We start from the raw sequence: 20,901 nt of genomic DNA, 5'->3' as shown, positions 1-20,901 counted from the left end.
CAAACCATTATTTGTGGTCTGTCATATTCAAGTGGACTGTGTTTATTTGCAACTATTTAAAGAAAACTGTTATAAACTGTAGGAAAAAAAATTGCATTTCCACCAAAAAACTTCAGGTAAGTGAGGTATCCTAGTTTCTCCAGTTCACTTTGAGAAGTTACTAAAATTTAATATTAAAGTATAATGAAACTGTAGCTTTCTCTGTTGGTATTTTTTTTCTGATTACACTTAGGAAAGTACCTATGGGAGGAGATTCGAACTTGGGTACAAATTCTGGCTACATAATTGTTCATAAGTAGCTGCAACACACTCAGCTTAAGCTCAGTGAAATGCGTGAGATTTCTTGGGCATTATTTCTTTAAAAATATTGCAACATCTGGGATTTTCCTCCTGGATGCCTGCTAAAACTGTTGTAATCAAATTTTTGTTGTGGTTTGTTTTGAGGTTTATTTGTTAACTACTCTGAGGCCAGACATGAAGCAAGAAGTTTTAGTTTTTCTCCAAAAGTATCACTGAAGTTAGTCTTGCCAAAACTGAATCAGAAATGCAGTTAGCAAAAAAAAATGTCTACTGGTACTGTTATTTTTTAAATAATCATAACATCAGTTCCAATATAAGTGATAAATTCTGCTGATCTGCAGAGTGCTATGAAGACTGAGTGCATTATTTGTGTAGCATGCCCTTCTGTCCTTGAATTGCCCTGCAGGCAGTTCAAAGCAAAGTAAAAATGGTGAGATTTTAAGCTGCAGGTTAAGGATTTCTAAAATCGTATAACACTTTTCACAGGAATACAACGTTCATATCTTTCCGGATATGTATTCCTTCTTCTTTTCTAAATGCAGAATTAAAAAAAAACCTTCAGATTCCGTAGCTAAAGTGTTTATACAAACAATAGTTTAGTTAGTATAGGAATAGTTGAAAAATTACTATGAAGTGCTTTGATTTTACAGAACTCTCTAATAATAAAATAAATCTTTTTATGGATTACATGTATAGCCTGTGACTATAGCACCATAAATTATAGTATATTATACACATCTATATGAATCTATAATAGTATGTTATGGCAGCAGAAAGATGGCGTATATATACTGTAACTGGGTGAATTGTCCCTAATCATCTCTCTCTAACCATTCTAATTCTCACTGGCTGCAATCAAGCCCACAAGGCTTGATCTAATCTGAGATGAAACAGTTTGTGGCAGATGTTTCTATATTTCTTCTATTCTGAACTTTAAATGCCAGTAGATTTGCAAATCAAAATAATAATAATTTTTAAAATGCTCTCTGCAATTTTAGAATTTCAACTATGATACTAAAATGATCTAAGTCTTAATTGTCTTCTGTAATGTTGCAGAAGGTCATACTACAAGGTTTATAAACTGGACGTTTAACCTTGCTTTGTAATTAGGATGATAAAATGAAGCTCAAGGGTACATGCAAGGTTATCATATATGAGGAATGTTTATCTGTTGGATAGCCTTCACAACACAACTTCAGATAGCATTTTTTATTAAAAGCATTATGACTAGTCTTTTGGGGATATATTTGTAGTTTTTCAGTCTTGACTTTTCAGTTTAAACAGCTTTGCTTTTATTACAGTTGTTTTGTGGTAGATACTTTGGTAATGTTTGAAGAAAATATGTTGAAATAAGCAAGAGTGGGTGGAGAGTTAGAATCAAGAAAAAAAATTGAAAACCTCCCAAGGCTTTTTGTATCTTGTAGTAAGGTCTTGGCCCCACATCCCGGAGCTGCTGACAGAAGCAAGTAGTCTCATGCTTCTGAGCAAGTCTAGGGGTTATTTTTGCCACTCCTTCTGTTTGAGCGGGAGTGAGCATCAGACGACTGTGGAGAATAGCTCCTCTGCTGCTGGAAATACATGAGTTCCCAGTGGTGCAGTAAAGGAGCAGGAGCTGGCCTTGATTCCCTACTACTCTGCACCCTCTGCACTAATTCAGAAGCTCAGTGCTGTGTGGTAGTGTTCTGTCTCTATTGCTTTGTCATACAGATCCAAATTTGCCACCCAAAATGCACATGCTTAGTGCAGAGATAACTGTATTTCAAAAAAAGTAGACAATGAAATCAGTGCAGTTCAAGACAGGAAAAAGCACTGTTTCTAGGAAACCTTAATTTCAAAGATGCTCAGAAATTTAAGTGCGGGAGGGATAGCATGGCTTGTTACAACAGTACTTGCTTTTGTCTTTTCAATGTAAAATGTTGGTAACTCAACTAGGTGGTTTGTAAAGATGAGGTCGGTTTTGGTTTTTTTCCCTATTGACTTTAATCAGCATTAGCTTAAAACTTGTAACTTTCTCTTTAGCTGAGGCATGAATGGTTTTGTCTTCCCATTTTTCCTCTTGGGCCTTTTTACAAATAATAACTACTTTTCAGTTTTTCTTAAATTTTATTTGACTGTGTGACAAGTGTAGTTCCACAGAAGCGGTAAGGTGTCACCCCTCAACTCTCCTCACTTTGCCAAATTATACATAGCAAAATCAAAAAGAGATAGATGTCAAAACAATGGTTAAATATGACTTTACTGTGATAACTCTTTTTATTTTTGTTATTATGAATGCTACAGTTTTTAATTTGTGAGTCAAGTATTTTTTTTTAGCTCACAACTGTTGCAACATACTACATTTCTCTTATATACCCCACAAAAGACAATATCCATATTTAATGGAGATAAGGAGTGGAGCATTTTTGTGGTTTAGTGCTTTTAAAGCATACACCGTGGATGGTGTGCTGTCTAACAGGAGAGCACTGCACGTGGAAAGTCAGGGAGGAGAAACCAACTAGCATTTTCTCTAGAGAATGAGATGTAAATGCAGGACTGCATATTATTACGTAGATGTCTTCCCTGGAGAACCATTTGATGGGTTATGCTAGCAAAAAGCCACATGAGCAATGCTTCGGTGCCTGTTCTGGTCAGTAATATCTTCTGTTGGTAACTAGGAGCTGATTCACTGCTGCTTCTCTTGAGAGACAAATGTTTCTACAACTAGTGACAGAATATTAGATTTTTAGGTTTTTAGTTTTCCAGTATACCCAAGGAAATGATTGCCACTCATGCTATCTTTTAGATAGGAGCAGGGAGATTTCAGAGCATCTTAAGTGGTTTGAAAAAGAAAGCTTATACTGTTGTAACTTTATTTTTTGGCATTATTTAAAAAAAAAAAAAGAAAAAAGAAAAATATGGATGAGGATTTTTGTTTCTGGTTTTGGTTTTTTTTTGGAGTGTGAGGTAGAATTTTTGGAATAGTGTGTCAATAAAAATCTTTTCTCTAAATATTAGCAATGACTGGCAAAGCTTTATTAGCTACAGCTGCAGATAAAAAGAAATGTTAATCTCAATAGCATCTATTGTAAATGACTAGGAAAAGGCTTTGGAAGTCTCTGGAAAATTGAAAATCCTATGTAAGATTCCCAATGTAAACCAATTATTTTAAATTATTCTAGGAAAAGGAAACAAAAAAAATCTTATTTCTAGAAAACTAATTTAGTCAATGGATTTCCTGTAATATGTCTTTTAATGGATTTATTATGCATAACCATGGTAACAATAAAACAGAACTGTACGATATGAAAATGAAGAATAATGATCCATTCAGAGGCCAAATTTTTGCATATATTAGTCAAGAATATTAAAAAAATATGAACATGCTGGAAAGGTGAGCTGAGAGATGAATTAAGCAGAAGAAAAAGTAAGAAGAGATGATTATGCAGAGATTTTCATCATGAATTGATCTATTGCAGTGTTTCAAGTGAAGTATTAGAAAGTGATCTCTAATAGAAATGGAGCAGCAGTGGAAGTTTAATTTCTGACTGGAAAGATTTCAGAACTCATTTGCAGGTGATAAAGTTATATTGTTCCAGATGTGGAATGATTTTCTCTTGTTAATGAGATAAGGCTACTCAGAGTCCATCCCTAGGAACAGAGGCTACTTTCCCGTGCAAGCTTGTACATTGTAATGAAAATCGTTGCCATATGATATTTCAAGTGGTAGCGAATCAGTCTCACCAGACCACGAACGTGCTAAGTTACTGCCATTGCTTACTGATATATAGTTGCACAGGTAGTGAGAACTAGAGGAGTGGGGTTTTTTTTTCTGCTTTGACCGTCTTGTAAAACTGAGAGAGGAAAGGTGTTATTTAAAGAGGTTCTGCTGTGCCATGGACTCAGTAGGTAATTTCAATAAAATCCTTCTCAGGTTTGTACTGAACAAGTTTTTATCCTTCTAATTGATACTTTAATAATAGGAAACCTAAACATAACATGTACACAATGCTATCTTTCTGAATTTCTCCAGAAAATAGCAATGGCATAAGGTTAGACTTGTGTTGCTTGCCCTTGATACAAAATGTTTTAATCATGTTCATTGAGCAATGAGCACTCATCCAAGAGTGCTGTAAAACTGATTAAATGATCAAATATTTGGCATTTCTTCAATTATGCATGTGTGAAAACCAGACACTTAAATCTCACAGGAAATACTAAATATTATGGAGACAACACTGTTCTCATTCTCTGTGTTGTTAACAGGCTGATGCTGATTTCTTTCACAATGGCTACCCCAATTATCTCAGGACTTTAGAAGTCTTTCAGAAGTTTTGATTACAGCCAATGGCATCCTAAAGTAGGCCAGGGATAAAAGAGTATCTCACAGTTCGTGAATAATTGACTAGGCTTCTGTATAACAATGAGGTGTCTTATGAAAGGCAAATGTTTGTTTGCTGTGTGCTCACATCTGCACCTATTTATTCATATTTATAGGTAAATTCATATGCTAATGCTTTTTCAAACACTGATACAAACTCTCTGTTAGTCTAATAAGATAAAATGCTGCTGAAATGTGGTGGAACTGTATATGTTTATATCAGCTTTAAAAGTAGGTTAAAAAAAAATTCAAATACAAGGATATACCTTGGTGTATGCACATACTATATCAAGAGTCTTCTTCAAGCAATTCCATTCTTCAGATCTCTCCTTTCCTTAAAAGTTGGGAAAAAACCAGATGTCAATAAATAGGAGTAGTAACTGTCTAAGGGTAACACTTATGGTTCCCTCCTCTTGCTATTCAGTGTTCTCCTTTAAAAGTAAGGGCTGTTCATTTCTGTAGTCTAAATACTGAGGCCTTTGGATTCATCCCAGTGGTGAAATTTCGGAGAAGGCCTAATAAGGAGAATCCTTAAAGATAACTAGTATCTATCCCTCTTCAATGGATACTTTGAAGCACCCCCTAATAAGGGAGTCAAAGGCTCCCTCTTGAATTTTGTCAGTTTAGCTGCAAACCCTCAAACTCACTTCCACATTGTCCCAGGTTGATAGCCAGTGAAAAAAGATTGAAGTTGCCAATCAGGAGACACTGCCCATTTGTCACTGAAGGAATTGCTTTGTAGCTTTATAGTATGCATGATATGACCTTTTATCTGGAAAGTGTTCTTATCCTCACAGGGAGAAATCTGACTCCTTGACTTTGCATTTCTAGTTTTCCATTTATTAAGGACACTTCTGATGTACTGGATCTAACTTATACTTTGCATTATAACAAAATATGACTGTGCCATATATATTTAAAAAGAGAAAAAAAAAAAAAAACCAGAAAAAAAAGACCAAAAACCAAAATCCAACCTTCAAAAAACTTCTCAGTCAATTGACACAAAACTTCTGTTACCTTATCTCCAGCTGTCCAAAATTGAGGTCATCTGTAAAATGTGGATTCCATTGTTGTGCTAAAACCCACCGCCACTGATGATGGGGCCTGTAGATTGATCTGTTTTTCTGAAGAGAAGTCTTTGAGGACTGTAAACCATTAAGGTCAGATAATGAAAATAAGAAAATCAATGAAAGATCTGAAATGAAGGCAATGGCTTTTACCTTGATAAAGAACTCCTTAGGAAAAGACTTTCCTCAGAGGAAGACAGATGAACTGAAAACACCGTAGACTAAAAAAAAACCCAGATCCCAGAAGAGCCAGAAGCATTATTAAAAGGAACGTTTTTATTAAATTAATAAATACGTCCCTTTTGGACAGTTGGTGCTATTGCTTTCAGTAAGGTCAAAATAGCATTAATTTCCTCCACCCATGTGTTACCTGCAAAAGTGGAGCTTTTCACACTGTAACATAGTGAATTATTAATATAGGTTAATCAAGAGATAACTGTGGGAACAGTCCTATAGCTTTGGTAAAGTAAGTTGCAACACCACCAAGATGTTATTTGAGGAAAGTACTATATAATAAAGATGGTTTATGATGTCCCACAGTGTAATGTCATTTTTTTTTCAGGAAATGTGATATTGTCTTTGCTTTCCCCCAGGTTAGGTGAAGTAATTTCTAAGATGGGAAGTGCAGTTGTACAGTTGCCACTTTACGACCTTAGAAGAAAAAGCCTAAAACTTGTATGCTTTGTAAGAAGGGTACTTGCAGAAGATTTCATTAAACGCTATGTTTTCTTTCAAAAGTCTTCATAATTAAACATATTGATATTGTAGTCCAATAGTAGGTTTTTAAAAGGAAGTGCTTATTTTGACAGGTGACATTAATCTGAGATAATGGCAACAGGATAGTGTCAGTATTATTGTATCAGAATGTGGTTAATAAAAACTTAATTATTTTAATGACACTATATTTGCTGCCTGTACGCAGTTTAGATAGCATCACACTGAGGTTAAAACTCCTTATTTTAACTCTCCCTGCTCATATTTCCTTGATTTTTTTCTTTTTTTTTCTTTTTTTTTTTAATGGGAGATGTGTTTGATCCAAATTAAATAGTACTGTACTTCTTGTGTTATGTCATTAAATTTTGTAGAATTTCTGAAGAAATAAGACTCTTCTTGACATATGGTCAGTGGAATTATTAACTAGTATTTGGGGTTTTTTTTTTGTTTTTCAATGTAGCCTTGAAATCATAACATAAAATTCAGCATAGTATTATTTATAGACCTGTGCAAGTACTGAAGAGGAGAATGAAGTAAACTGTTTTTATAGATTATAAAACTAGATTAATATCTAATCCTTTACTTGCATAATATAGACTAGAGGATTATCCTTAATTATCTTCTCTTTGAACTGCAAATGTATTCTTATTTGATAATTCAATCCTGATTTTAAACTTCTGGTTATGGCAATACCACCAGAATGCTTGGTAAACAGTCTAATAAAGTACCCTTTCTGCTTAAAAATGCATTTTAATCAAAATCTAGGGCGTTTCTCATTAAAATGAGAGGATAATATTGTTTTGGTTTGTGCTTTCTGGAGGATTTTATTTTTGACTACATGTTCCCGAAGTTTAATAATCTGCATATTTTTTTCTTAGAAAGTTTGTCATTGAACTAAGTGAGAGAACTATATGTTGTTGTCCAGTGATGGTCACATTGGTGCTTATTTCAACCTTGTGTTTTCTTTTCTGTGTGTACAAGCTTATACTAACTATTAAATACTGTATTTTGTTAAAAGCTGCAATGAATGCTTCTTGATGGTATCAATAGCCTCATAGAAATAGGGTATAAATATAAAAACTAGAAATGCATGGAGTGATTTCTGAAAGTACTTTCTCTAATGACAGCCTTATAATTCTTTTCATATTTGAAGTTCATGGATTTACTTGCATCTCAGGAATTGTCAAATTGGGCATGCATGAAAGAAATCGAAGTAAAAAGTCTGCAAAGGACTGACTATCAATATGTATAAATTGAAGAGTGGGGACTGCTTGTGTAGAAATAATTGATGTTCTCAGAATTTTCCAGACTTTTAAAATAAATCATTGTCATTTTAAAATATCTTCCTTTAAAATGTCAACTATGTAACTGAATGCATTTGTGATACTGTCCACCTTTTAAAGCTAATAAAATCCATTGATTTTGTTTGCAGATTTTCAGGCGTTGTTGGTTGGTTTTCAAGAAGGCTTCCAGTAAAGGACCCAGGAGGCTTGAAAAATTTCCAGATGAGAAGGCAGCATATTTCAGAAACTTTCACAAGGTAAGTCATGCTTTTCTCGTGAACAGAAGCACTGCCTGTTTATCACTCTTCCTTGGTAAGAGTGTGTTCTTGGTATGTCTAATTTGCAAACAATACAGTGAGAATGGGTGAACACTGATTCCTGACACTAAAAGAACAGTAAAATATCTATAAATGTCTGTGATGCAGGTGAGAGATCACACTGTTTTTCCCAGATGAGCACTAAAGCCCCAATGTGTGCGAAGTGATAGACTGAGGTTTTTTTCTTTAAACGTTGGTATTTGGAAATGTATAAAATTGGCTGCTTAATCAAATGTTTAACTGTCAGTTATTAACTAAGTATTGAACAAATTCTGAAAATGCTAAATGCCTCGGTTGCAGTGGCGACACTGGTTGAATATGTAATATTTTTTCCCAGAACTCTTCAAGATTTACAAGCTCTGTCAACAGCAAGAATTTTTAAGGGTAAAAATTCAGGATTCACTGAATGAGATTCTCCCTGCTTTCTCTGTCACTATCACTTCTGTGATGGAAAACAAGATATTCAAGCATGAATTTTTCTTTCTGTCTTGTTATCAGCTCCCTGAGTCAGTCAGTAGACTTCAAATTAGCTAATCCTAAAATAGGGGAAGGCTCTGTGCTTGTACTACTGTCTTCTATCCAGTCACCTTTAGCTTTATGTCATATCAACATTAAATATTACATTAAAACTGGCAAGTTGAAACACAAAGATTACTTAACCAAGGTCACACAGCAAGCAGTGAAAGAGTGTGGATGCAAGTCTAGATCTCTTCCAGGCAGGTCTAGTACTTTTTATCATTAAACTGCAAATTAGCCTTTAAGTTACAGTAACCTCTTGGTATCTTTAAATGAAAAAAAAATGTATATATAATAAATAGCATGCAATTATCTTGTGAATATTTTCTAAGAAGAAGAGCCCTAGTAATTTCATATTGCCAAAACTCCAACTTCTGATCTTATAGTGGTATCCTGGTTTAGGACTAATGTGTACTAGACCATTGGCACTTTCACTGATGTAGCACAATGGCAAAGTTTGCTCCCATGTGTAGGATGTCCAGATGGAGCAAAAGTGATTCTTCTCTTCAACATAAATTTAAAAAAAAACTTTTACCTTCAAAATGTGTCTTAATGATCAGTCTTTAAAAGGATTAATTGGATGGTTTGGGCTGATAACTATAGTGATGGCTGAAATCCTGAGGAGAACCCTTATCTATGAAGTTTGTATGGATCAGCAGAAGGGCAGAAGGATGAAAGTCAGGGCTTCAGGGGGAGCTTTTGGGAGGAGGGGGAACGTTAAATGGTTTTTCAGCGTGTTATTGCCTATAGCTTATTTTATCTGTAAAAGGACTCAGAACACTTTATATGCTACTTGTCAACGTCATAGTCATAGAAAAAAATCATGTGAAATATAAGAATTGTTTGAGAAGCTAAAAAAATAACATAGATACAGTTGCAGCTACATGTTGTAGTATTGATGGAAACATGGCCCTTTGTATGTAACACAAGCAAATGGAAGGGGCAAGTGTTGATCTTTTTCACCCTTTTTTTCCTCTTATTCTACTTCTTGGGGACAGGGAGGGTGAAGAGAAAGAAATGGATACTCTTTCCTGTTTAAAAAGCTACTGCATTTCTGGCTGTAGAGAAAAAAAAAGTATTGTATCCATTCACTTGGATTATACCCATTTTTCAAATTAAGTCATGAAATCATTTGTAAAGTTATATTATGAGAAAATAGAAACCCTGAATTTTGTTCTCAGACTTGATTTTTTTTCCAATGGTATTTTGTTATTTCATAATGATTATTCTCCTCAATTGCCTCCATTCTGATAAATGAAATAGTGGTGAAGTAGATGTGCATGAGTTGTGAATAGTTATCAAGAGTGACTATTGAGGGAACAGTGCAGGTTGTCATGGGAGCAAATACAGTTATTTGATTGCTGGTATTGGATCAAAATATACTGATTCTCTTTCTTTCCTTTCTAGTGCTGCTTATTGCTTTGTTATATTTTGAAGTAGTTTAAAATGCATGTGTTTTGCTATCCAATGCAAGCTGTTAGCCCTGTTTTGAAATTCTCTGTTTCCTTATTCACTCACTAAATATAATGAGGGCATCTGGTGTGCAAAGTTGAAAGGTAACTCTGAACTTGAAGAATCAATGAAAAAAATGATTAAATATTGAAGAAATTAGACCTGGTGTTCTTTAAGGAAGATTAAAAAATAGGTTGCAAGCCTGACTCCTCAAAGGAGTGAAAGGACAACATGCTGGAAAGGACGAAAGGCTCTGATCACACGCTAATATTCACATAAGAATATGTACATCAACTCTGCGATCCTTATTCCTGTGCAATCTGTGTATAACTAGTAGAAGAAAGGAGGTGGTGCAGAAAGGGACTCAGAATGTTTTGTCTAGGAGCTCATGTCCTTCAGACCTTCAAATCAGTCTGAGTTACCCTGGGAGAAGGTCTAGCAGTAGCACATAGTCTTACTAGATTGTATTGTGCAGATTTTCTAGCTTTCTTATGCAAAGTGAGAGGAGAGAATTTTACCTCTCAAGTGGAAACATAACAAAAAATAATACATTTGATTTATCTGCATTCAAATCACTATCCACGATGTCGTGGTTTTGTTAGTGAGGGGGGGCCTAAGGTGGTAGCTTCTGTAGGAAACTGCTAGAAGTCGCTCCCCTTTGTTCAGTGGACTCGGCCGGGCCTAGGGCAGACCTGCTGCTGGCCAAGGCCGAGCCAATTGGTAGCAGAATGTTCCGTGATAACGCCTCTGCGATAACATATTTAAGAAGGGGGAAACGGAAAAAAAAAAGAGAAGAGAAGATGTGAAGAAGCTGCGTGGGGGCAGAGGTGCAGAGGGGGAGGTGCAGGCCTCATGGGCCTTGCAGGCCTCGCCCTCTGGCCTCTGGCCAGGCAGCCGACTGGGCCCGACTCGGTCCAGCCCAGTTGCAAGAAATGGAAAGGAGATGAGAAATGATTAAGATGTAAAAAAAGATCCTGAGAAACATCTACCAGCCTGTTGTGAGGAACGGCTGCAGACGCCAAGGTCAGTTCAGAAGGAGGGGGAGGAGTAATGCGGGTCCTGGCCAAGATTCCCCTGCAGCCTGTGGTGACGACCATGGTGGAGCAGGTTGTCCCCCTGCAGCCCATGGAGGTCCACGGAGGAGCAGAGATCCACTTGGAGCCCATGAAGGACCCCGTACTGGGGGAGGTGCATGCCTGAAAGCAGCTGTGGCCTGTGGAGGGCCCGCTGGGACAGCTGTTCTGGAGGGACTGCACCCTGTGGAAGAGATGACCCACACCAGAGCAGTTCCACGAAGGACTGTGGCCTGTGGGAGGGACCCCACAATGGAGCAGGGGAGGAATGTGAGGAGTTCTTCCCCCGACCATGAAGCAGCGGCGTAAAACAACATATGATGAACTGACTGCAACCCCCATTCCCTCTTCTCCCTCTGTGCTGCTCGGGGGGGGGAAGGTAGTAGAGATAATGTTGAGCCTGGGAAGAGGGAGGGGTGGATGGAGGTTATCTTGTTCTCTGTCTCATTATCCTGCTATTTGTAGTAATAAATGAATAGTTTTCCCCAAGTCGAGTCTGTTTTGCCTGTGACGGTAACTTTAAGGATTTCTCCCTGTCCTTATCTCAAACCTCGAGCCGTTTTTCTTATATTTTCTCTCCCTGTTCTCTCAGAGGGTGGGGGGAGTGAGAGAGAGACTGCGTAGTCTGGTCCTGATCGGGGCTGAACTACGACACACAATTACAAACAGTACCCCAATATAGGTAACTCATTAAGATCTCCGCTTTTCCATGTTTGAGCTTGAAATGTAGCTCAAATCAAATTCATGTTTAAAACACTTTAGCTAGATGGCTATATATTTCCTGTACTTACGTAATAAACCCATGTACTGGGCAGTTACAGAAGGGGATAAAAAAAAAAATAGAAAAAACAAGAGTGGTGGCACAAAGCTAGGAGAATTAAAAATAGAGATTTTTCTAGTTTACCTACCCTGAATAAATATTTCTAAATGAGCAAATAAGCTGGCTTCTTTAGAAAATGGACTCTCTACCTGCCCCTCCCACCCCACCCCAGTATCCAGACAATATGTGAGTTTATTTGTTATTTGATAAATTCTCTAATGCTGTTGTGCATTGCTTTGGTGCTTTTTTCCTGGTAATTTTCATAATATAAATAACAATAATGACATTAGCCCTTACAGACAAGTGCCTCCTGACAGTAACAGTGAATATTACATTCATTAGTTGAAGTGTGACCTCATCTGTTCATTCCAGTTTCTAGTATCAAATTAAAACTTCTCATTTCTGTAAATTTAGATCATTACACTCTTGCTCAGGTAAGTTATAGCTTAGCTGTACTCTTTTTCCTTAAACATTCATTGTAGAAATTGTGCAGGACAGCTATGTTTACTCACATTGCTCTCTCCAAAGACAGCATAAAGGGGCAATAGCTCTGCAGTCGTCCCAGAGGTGTGTATGTTCTTGGGAACTGTTCCTACACTATCAGAAAAGACCAAAACCAGACACCACACCTTGACTAACTTAAAAGAGAGCATAAATAACAAGTTTCCTAATTTTTGTAAAAGAAGATAAAAGGTATGTAAAAAGTGAAATTCTTTCAGGCTTTGGAGGCATACTGATCAGAGAATACCAGTCCCTGTTACCCCTTAGGAGAGCCTTGCAGGAGCATTACAGGAAGTTAACATGACTAAGTAGCAACATGAAGGTTACTAGAAATGAGAGATCGAACTTCAAAACAAGAAGTGTATCCAAATAAACTAGAAAGTATTACACAGACATCCAATTAATTGTTAAAGCAGAATTAGAGCAAAGTAGACCTTGAAGAGCAATTAACGAGAATAGTTAAGACTGGTTATAAATACAGATTCTGACCCATCATGAGCAAAAGGCTTGCTAAGACCATGTCCATCCAAATGACAATCAGAGTAGAAAGTGCGCAAGAAAGTCTCTTTCTTTGTGCAAGAAAGAGAATATAAATGAGTGTATTTGCATTGGGGTTTACTAGAGATGAAACTGGCATGGAGAAGCACGGGGAACATATTGATCCCAGAGCCCAAAGAGAACTTAAGGATAACATAGCTGAATTACTAGTGATAGTCTATAAACCCCAAAATGGGAACCAACACATGTGGATTCCTCCATTCCTTGTAAAATCTCAAGTTCCTTTAATGCATGCTTCTCTTTCACTAATAAGACAAATCACCTTCACTCAAAGTGAAGGTGTTGTGAATTGGGTCTGTCCCTGATAAGATATAGCTCTTTTGGCGCAAGAGAAGCTTGAATCTGTCAGTGCTGGCATGTTTACCCTTCAAATAAATAAATAGGTGATGTCTGGCATAGAGTTCAAGACTTACTGATTTAATCTCCTCAGTATGAAAGATTGTTCTGTTAAGATTGTATCCACAACAGCTACCTCTAAGGTTTTGAGTTTTAAGTTAGCAAGATTAAACTAGGATAACAGTTTTAGATTTTTATGTTATTTAATTGTTTTTTCTGCTACCTTGTTTTATTATAATGTGCTTTATGTAAATCTGCAAATGCAAAATAAAATAAATTGCACAACATTTTAGTAATGACTTCTGAATAGTCAAAAATATATATGGAACAGATGGTCTTAAGTACATGTTATATAATATGTGTCCACAAAAATAAGTAATAATCAAGAAAAAGAATAGCAATAGCTTTCTAACTGTAATCTACTAAATTATATGTGTGGCTAGGGCCCCACAAAGGGAGCAACATTACACTTTTTCTTTCACTGCTTGCTTATCCTGAAGAAAATTGTGGAATGCTAAATACTAGTTTCAGAAAATAGTAATTTATGTAATGTAATCCCAGTGATTTATGGCAAGTTCTTATACCAGCTACAGCAGTGTTCTGGTTTTATTTAGTGAGGGGGGTGCTACGGTGGTAGCTTCTGTAAGAAGCTGCTAGAAGTTGTTTCCCCTTTGTCGAGTGGACTTGGCCAGGCCTAGGGCAGGCCTGCTGCTGCAGCGATTCTGGAGGGACTGCACCCTGTGGAAGAAATAAGCCATGCCAGAGCAGTTTCATGAAGGACTGTGAGGATTTCTTCCCCTGACAACGAAGCAGCGGCATAAAGCGATGTGTGATGAACTGACCATAACCCCTATTCCCACTTCCCCCCTGGTTCTTTCCACTTACATAGTTAGATTTGGGTTTTTGTTTTATTTTTCTCAGTGGCTACTGCCAGTTTGCCTGAATAAAGATTCTTATTGCTAAAGAAATGTGAACTAGCCTTCTGTTTAATTCTAGTTCAGTCGAAGAGTCCTGCTTTACTGTGGAGTATTTCAGCCTCTTGTGTTGCTCATGTTCACTGTAAATCAGAAGTTATACAAGTCTCCTTATGGACCTCTATAATCTAGGATGCTACTGTTATTACTCATGATATTACATTGCTTCTCACAGGCAAAGGCATTCTCAAAAGGAAGTTGGATAAACACCTATCAAAATGTAATTGTTAGGCTTGAGTTCTTGTGCTTTTTGTGATAAGATATATTATAACGTGATTTGCATCCAAATTTGAATATTATTTGAATTCTCCTTCTTCACTGTTTTTTTTTTTTTTTTTGTATGGTGTTTATGCTCTCTGTTTTTCAAAATCTCAAATTCAAACCTTCTGATTTTGCTACGTTGTCCATGCTGCTTCCACTCTTTGCTAGTTGATCTAAATTTCCCCAATAAGTATTTTCTCATCTGGTTAAATTCACTGAAAAATTCATGTTAGACAAAAGCTAAATATGAATACCTTATGAAGATCCAGTCACATTCATGGATATTGGATTTTTACTTTAAGAACAATCACAAATTTAGGCCATTTTGTCCTTTTCCTCTTCTCCCCTTGTCCTTGTTCTGTAAAAGTGTGATCATATTTTATTGCCCAGAACTTCTTTCAGAAAATTCAAAAATAGTCATCTCAATGTAGTATTTTCTTAGGAGCCCAGTGAATGTGTGTGCGTGTGTTAGTTCTTGAATAATATTTTGCAAATTTTTATCTGTAAAGAATCAAAAATTTAAGGGTTTTTTTGTAAGTTTTTGCTCTTTGAGGTTGAAAGAGATGCCTAAATGTACTTTGTGGTTTTTACACCCTTATTTTGATGAGTCTTCCAAGGCAGAGGTAACTAATTTTTCCTGAAAACTATATCCTTATTTTCCCCCATTTTGACATGTAATTCTCTTTAAATATTTGTGTACAGCACTTTCGAGTAATGTATTTCTATCAAAATCATCTGGTTGGTATGGGAAGGTTACAAAGGACACTGCTTTCATGGGCAGCTATTACTTGGCTGATGAGATTAAAATGAACCCTATTTAAATGAATAACTTATTAAAACTACTTGGTTCTGCACACCAAACAATAAGATTTGCAGTAATTATCAGATCTCTCTTAAAATACAGAAATACCTGAAAAATGTATTTGTTCAAAGCAAGCATTCTGTGCACCAAAAAGCAAATTGCAGGAATAATTGGAGCTGTGCTGGTAATAAAGCTGTTAATAGAGTCTGAGCACATCAAAGGGCAGCGTGCAAACTAATAAAACAAAATCTCTTTCGGTAAAGATTGTATTAAGGCAATAGCATCTTATTTCCTTAACAACATAGTGAAGAAGTCTACAAGCTGAGCATGCTGGCAGGACTTTGAGATCCTACAAGCATAGACCTAAAATGCTTAAATGACCCTATGAGTCTCTTCCTATGTAGGATTCTACTCATCCTTCTAAACCTTGAAGGCACAGATTATTAATTAGGAATGTCAATTCACAGTGTAAATAAAGAAGTTGTGTCAATGGATGGCTTTGAATTCCTCAGCAGTGGCATCAGTGGCTGAACCTAAATATCAAGGAGGGAATAAATGGTGGGAAAAGTAAAAATAATGTCTTAGTCTCTACTGGTAACACAAAGCAACTGCCAGACATGTTAGTGGTGGTTCTTATATGAAGATCAATGTACATTTATTACAGTAAACTCATAACAGTATTTGAGTGTGTGCACAGTTGTGCAGCAAAAGGGAAACTTAAAAATCAACTGTTTAAATAGGAGCCTGAATTCCTATTATATTAAGTGTTAAAACAAGTGGAAGACTGAACTTTTTACTGTAAAATATATTATTGCATAGGAGAGGAACATTTAAACAGTTCAACAGAAGGGAGGCAAAAAAAAAAAAAGAAAAATAATTTTATAATATAAATTCATTGTCAAAATGCCATTGTCCCATAGAATAAATCAGATTGAAAGGGACCTCTGGAGTCCCTCTAGCTCAATTTGTTCAAAGCAGCACCAGTCGGATCACGTTGCTCATGGCCATGACTGGTTGAGTTTTTAATATCTTAAGGATTGGAGGCTACAAGACCTCATCAAACCTAAACATGGACCTGAGACCTAATAACCAAAGCAGCAAAAGAGGCTGAGGACTGAGTGGCCGGAGGACAGCTCTGCTGAAAAGGCCCTGAGGGTCCTGCTGGGCAGTGAGTTGAACCTGAGCCAGCCATGTGCCCTGGCAGCAATGAAGGCAAACCGTGTCCTGGACTGCCTCAGCAGGATTATGAGGACTGAAGACTCTCAGGTAGAAAGGCTTCTCCCTACTGAGTGTTTGTTAAGCCGAACCTGGAAAATTGTGACCAGTTCTGGTCCGCTCCCTCTCTTCAAGAGAGACGCTGAAAAAAAAATTAGGTCAGTATGTCCTCACTGGAAATCTTGAAGATCTAGCTTTGCAGGACCCTGTGTAACCTAATCTAAGGCCCTGCTTTCAAAGTTGGACCAGATGATCCCCGGGGTCCCCTCCAACCTAGACTTTTCTGTGAACTATGAAGTATGTGTCACTAAAGTTGCTACAAGGTCTTGATATATCCCTGTGCTGCATGTATTGTGTCAAGCTGGTCCTATCCTCTCCTGAGTATATTTCATTGATTTACGGTGATCGAAAAAAATATATTTAATCTTCCCAGTGTCTTTTAAAACAGTCTCAAGAGATCTTTTCTTTTAACTACTTTAGTGTTATTGCTTTACTGTAGCAAACATGATGGTTTGTGGGTCAGTTATGTATATTCTGATTTTGCCATGAAAATCTAGCCATGTTTTGGCAAAGTTTGAAGCCTTTGCAAACCTGTATTTTGTGCGTTTGTTAGAAACACTTCTGACTTTGACAGCTAAAATGTCTCATGTCATCTGTAAAGCTTTGTGTATGATGGAAATTCAGATAATTTTCTCTCTTGAGTAATGAGATATGTTCCCTCCAGTTCTTTCAGGGCTAAAGCCTGACACTAACTCTAATAGCTACTTGTCATTTCTGAAGACTAGTACGAGGTCATGTGTTTGAGACGAGATCAGGGAGCGATTCTCTATATGTATATCCTCTGACACCTAGATAACATGGAAAGGAAAATTGTTGAATTAAAACTTAAAGAAGAAATAGACGAAATGTTAGTGTGGGAGAAAAATAAAGGAATAAATGCTCCAGCACTCTATGAAAGCACCTAATCAATCAGATATCTGGGACAAACACCAAGAGCCTCTGGCAGATGGAAAGCTGGCTATTCAAGAAGTTCATACAAGAAATGCTAAAGGGAAGAATGGGATGGGAAGGTGGTGAAGAAAGTGCATATTATTAAAGGTAAACTGAAATCCATTTTAATTGACGTAGCACAAAACCAAGGAAACTGCTACAGAAGTAAATATCTGACAATGAGAGGGAGATGGAAAAGAAAGCAAAGAGTATGCACATAGTTTGTCTCTTTAGCTCAATTATTTCTGGGGCAAAGAGCATCAGTGCAGCAGTACGGATACACATTAAGAGAAAGCAAGAGGAATTGTTTAGATTTTTGCACCAAAACAAATTGCTGTCTAATAACACTACCTACCTCATCTTTCAGCAGCTGGGAGATGTGCACTTCTCAGACATTTCACAGGAGTGGCAGGCTTTGAAATAAGAAGACCCTGTGTTTGAGAGTGAGGGTTTCAGTACCAGGTACCCAGATGAAGCTGGGGGATAGATACTTCTGAGAAGAGAGCTTGGAAATAAGATCGCTGAAGAAGTTCTCCACTGATCCTTGGAGGAGATCAAGAAGAAATGGTTGAGCTAGGATATAAACTACCTGGGCTCTGCTGTGAAGATTTGCACTAACTAAGCTCCCCTTTTTAATGCAAGCATTGCTGAACAGCGACGTCCTAGATATCTTCGGGACTTTCAGATCGAAAGTTTAAAGGACATATGTTTTTACTTTCATTTGTGTTCACCATACAGTTTCTTTGTTCCTTCCCTGTCAATATAATCCACACCTTTCAGAAGTGTGTAAGGTGTGAAAGCAAATTAATATTTGTGAAACCATCTGCATGATATATATTTGTGTGATGACAATTATGGAAGAACCCTGAGAGAAACTAGGCTATAACCGGTATACTATTAAGTCAGAAAAGCTGTATGAGGTTGTGAGAATCAAACATAATTTATAAAGCTTCTGTTTAACAGAATGGTATTTATCATTCATTCTGACTGCGGCGAAAAATAGTTTTGAAAAGTCAAATATGATCACATAATTAAGACAATGTGTATCATAATATGTATAGAAGGGGCACCAATAAACATAAAGGTATTTATTTGTCTTGACATACGGAGATCAGACTCAGTGGGGCCCACTGCCATACAAACAATAGGAAAATGGTGGACTAGACCTACAGAAATAGTAGTCAAAGTAATATTTATGTCTTCCTTTCCTAGCCTTCAGGACTTGACTCTGCATTTGTTATTTTTTCCAGTGTTGTGTATATCTATTCTCACTATTCAAGTGTAGAAAGTAGGTATACTACATAAATAATAAAAGTTCATGATGAAAGTTAAAGACCTAATTATCTAGCCTGCTGTTTATAACACAAGTAAAGAAATGTTATGTGAAGATAATTTTTTTTTTCTTAATGACTACATTTTCCCTTGAAGCTACTCTGAATTGTGTCTGTGTTGTTGGACGAATGTTTACCATTTTGATGTGGAAATGGGAAGAGGCATGATCCCTTGTGCAATAGCTATAAAAGGAAGCAGACAGATACGAAAATCATATTATGGTGTACCAGAGAGGGCATGACAGGTTTGTCACTATAATTTGCTTTCTCTTACTAAAGGGAGATGAAGTATAATGTGTCTTATAAATACTAAGTTTCATTTAAGATTTTGATTTGCTTATAGCAAGGGAGGATTTGCAACGTAAATAAAGATAGATTTATTATGAAAATTGGCACAAAGCTATCTAATTTTTACTTCTTCATAAAAGGAAATTAGCAATTCAAATCACTGGCTGATGGAAGTTATTAAAAATGCATTAGAGTTGAAAATGTAGCGGTATGTAATTGTCATAATAGATATTCAAAATTAATTTATCCCCAATGACAATTAAGGTAAAAGAATTTTCAAATTATCAGCTAACAAATTTTAGAAGCAAATAAACTGAAAATATTTCAAAAAGTTTGTAAAAATATTAAAACTATCTCTTTTTTAAAAATTCATAAAAGAAAGGTTCAGAATCTTTCCTTTTCTTCTTTTTCAAATTACTGCACTCTATTGCATTTTTTTATCCCCTCAGGTTTTCCTTATTGCATTTTTCTCTATTTCACATTTTTGTCCTAAAGAATTCTGGACCACTTTGAGTGTATGTGTACACACACATTAACAAGCATGTGGTGAATTTAGCTTAATTTAAACTCAGAAATTTTATTTCTATATCTAGTTTTTGATCTGGTTGCTGCATTTTTTCTGATGAGCATCAAGAAACTCCTAGGTAATATGGTGCTATTAATAATTCCATTGGAATATCTGAAATGCCTTTAATATATATGTTTATCTTTAAGAACAGGATCAAAGTGCCAGTTTTGCTATTGTTGCATTGGGATGAGGGCTATTTTTAAAGACATTGAGGCATATTTACACTTTTAAAAAACATTGGGGGCAAAGTTTTCTAAATAATAGTATTTTCGTGAAGGATTTTTGTTTATTGTTTTAATCCTTTTCAAAAACAAAACAAAACAATTTAGGCTAGTGGATATCTCTGTCACTGTGCTTGGATATGTGCATGCATGGACTTGCACCACTTGCTGTTGTCCACAGTCAGCTATTGGGCAGAGCCTCCAGCTGAGTCCTGTGCTTGTGTGTGGCTTCCACATCTTTGGGATCAAGTGAGAAGAGCCAGGAACAGGAAGGGCAAAGATAATGATGTGTCTTCTCCTTTACTGGCTAATGTAATTTTTTAAATTTGATTAAATGAAATTGAACTCTTTTTCTGAATACAGCTCTTGATAGTTCAGCAGATATCCAGCATCTAAGAGGTCCTTAAAACCTACATCATGACCTGCCTCTCAACCATGATTGATTTTTTTTTTCCCATTGTGAGTGGTACAATGGAAGTAAGCCAGCCTTTCTCACCCAGTTTTGACCTAAGGCTTCTCCATGGTTTCAAGATCTAGCTAAAGGGAGCTACAACCTGTTGAAGCCTTTCACAGTTTGAAAGGGGTATGGAGGGGAGTTAAACCTAGGGCTCAGCCACTGGCATAATGTACTGCATAGATACAGCCAAAATAATTTATGTATATTGAAAGCCTACAGTTATTTGTCCTGACCCAGTTTGTCAATGCAGTGAGAGATTATGTAGCTAGTGTTATACCTAGCAGTTTAGCAGGAAGGATTACATACCCATCACTTACTACATTCAGCAAAGTTATATTTTATAAGCATGTCTTTGCTTGTAATTTGTTTTCAAATGCAATCTGTGTTAATAAACACTTATTTTTAATTGAGCTTACCTAACAAGATGAGTTTGGGAATTATTACAGGTCAGCCAATGTAAACAAACCAAGAGGAACATTTAAAGCAAGTTTTGGAAAAGT

General features: G+C 36.4%; 1 protein-coding gene across 1 annotated transcript in view; it reads left to right on the top strand.

Annotated features, from left to right (window-relative positions):
• The window catches only part of DOK6 (docking protein 6), a 262,700-nt gene that overhangs the window by 95,664 nt on the left and 146,135 nt on the right, over positions 1 to 20,901 (top strand). The window contains exon 2 of the mRNA XM_086742170.1: positions 7,871 to 7,978. Within this exon, the coding sequence (XP_086598296.1) occupies positions 7,871 to 7,978 (108 nt within the window). The remainder of the gene's footprint in view (positions 1 to 7,870; positions 7,979 to 20,901) is intronic.

Source organism: Chlamydotis macqueenii, chromosome 2 (genome assembly GCF_036417535.1).
Source record: "Chlamydotis macqueenii isolate bChlMac1 chromosome 2, bChlMac1.mat, whole genome shotgun sequence".
Taxonomy (NCBI): Eukaryota; Metazoa; Chordata; class Aves; order Otidiformes; family Otididae; genus Chlamydotis; species Chlamydotis macqueenii.
Note: the sequence above shows the minus strand (reverse complement) of the source record. Positions and strands in the feature narration are given on the sequence as shown.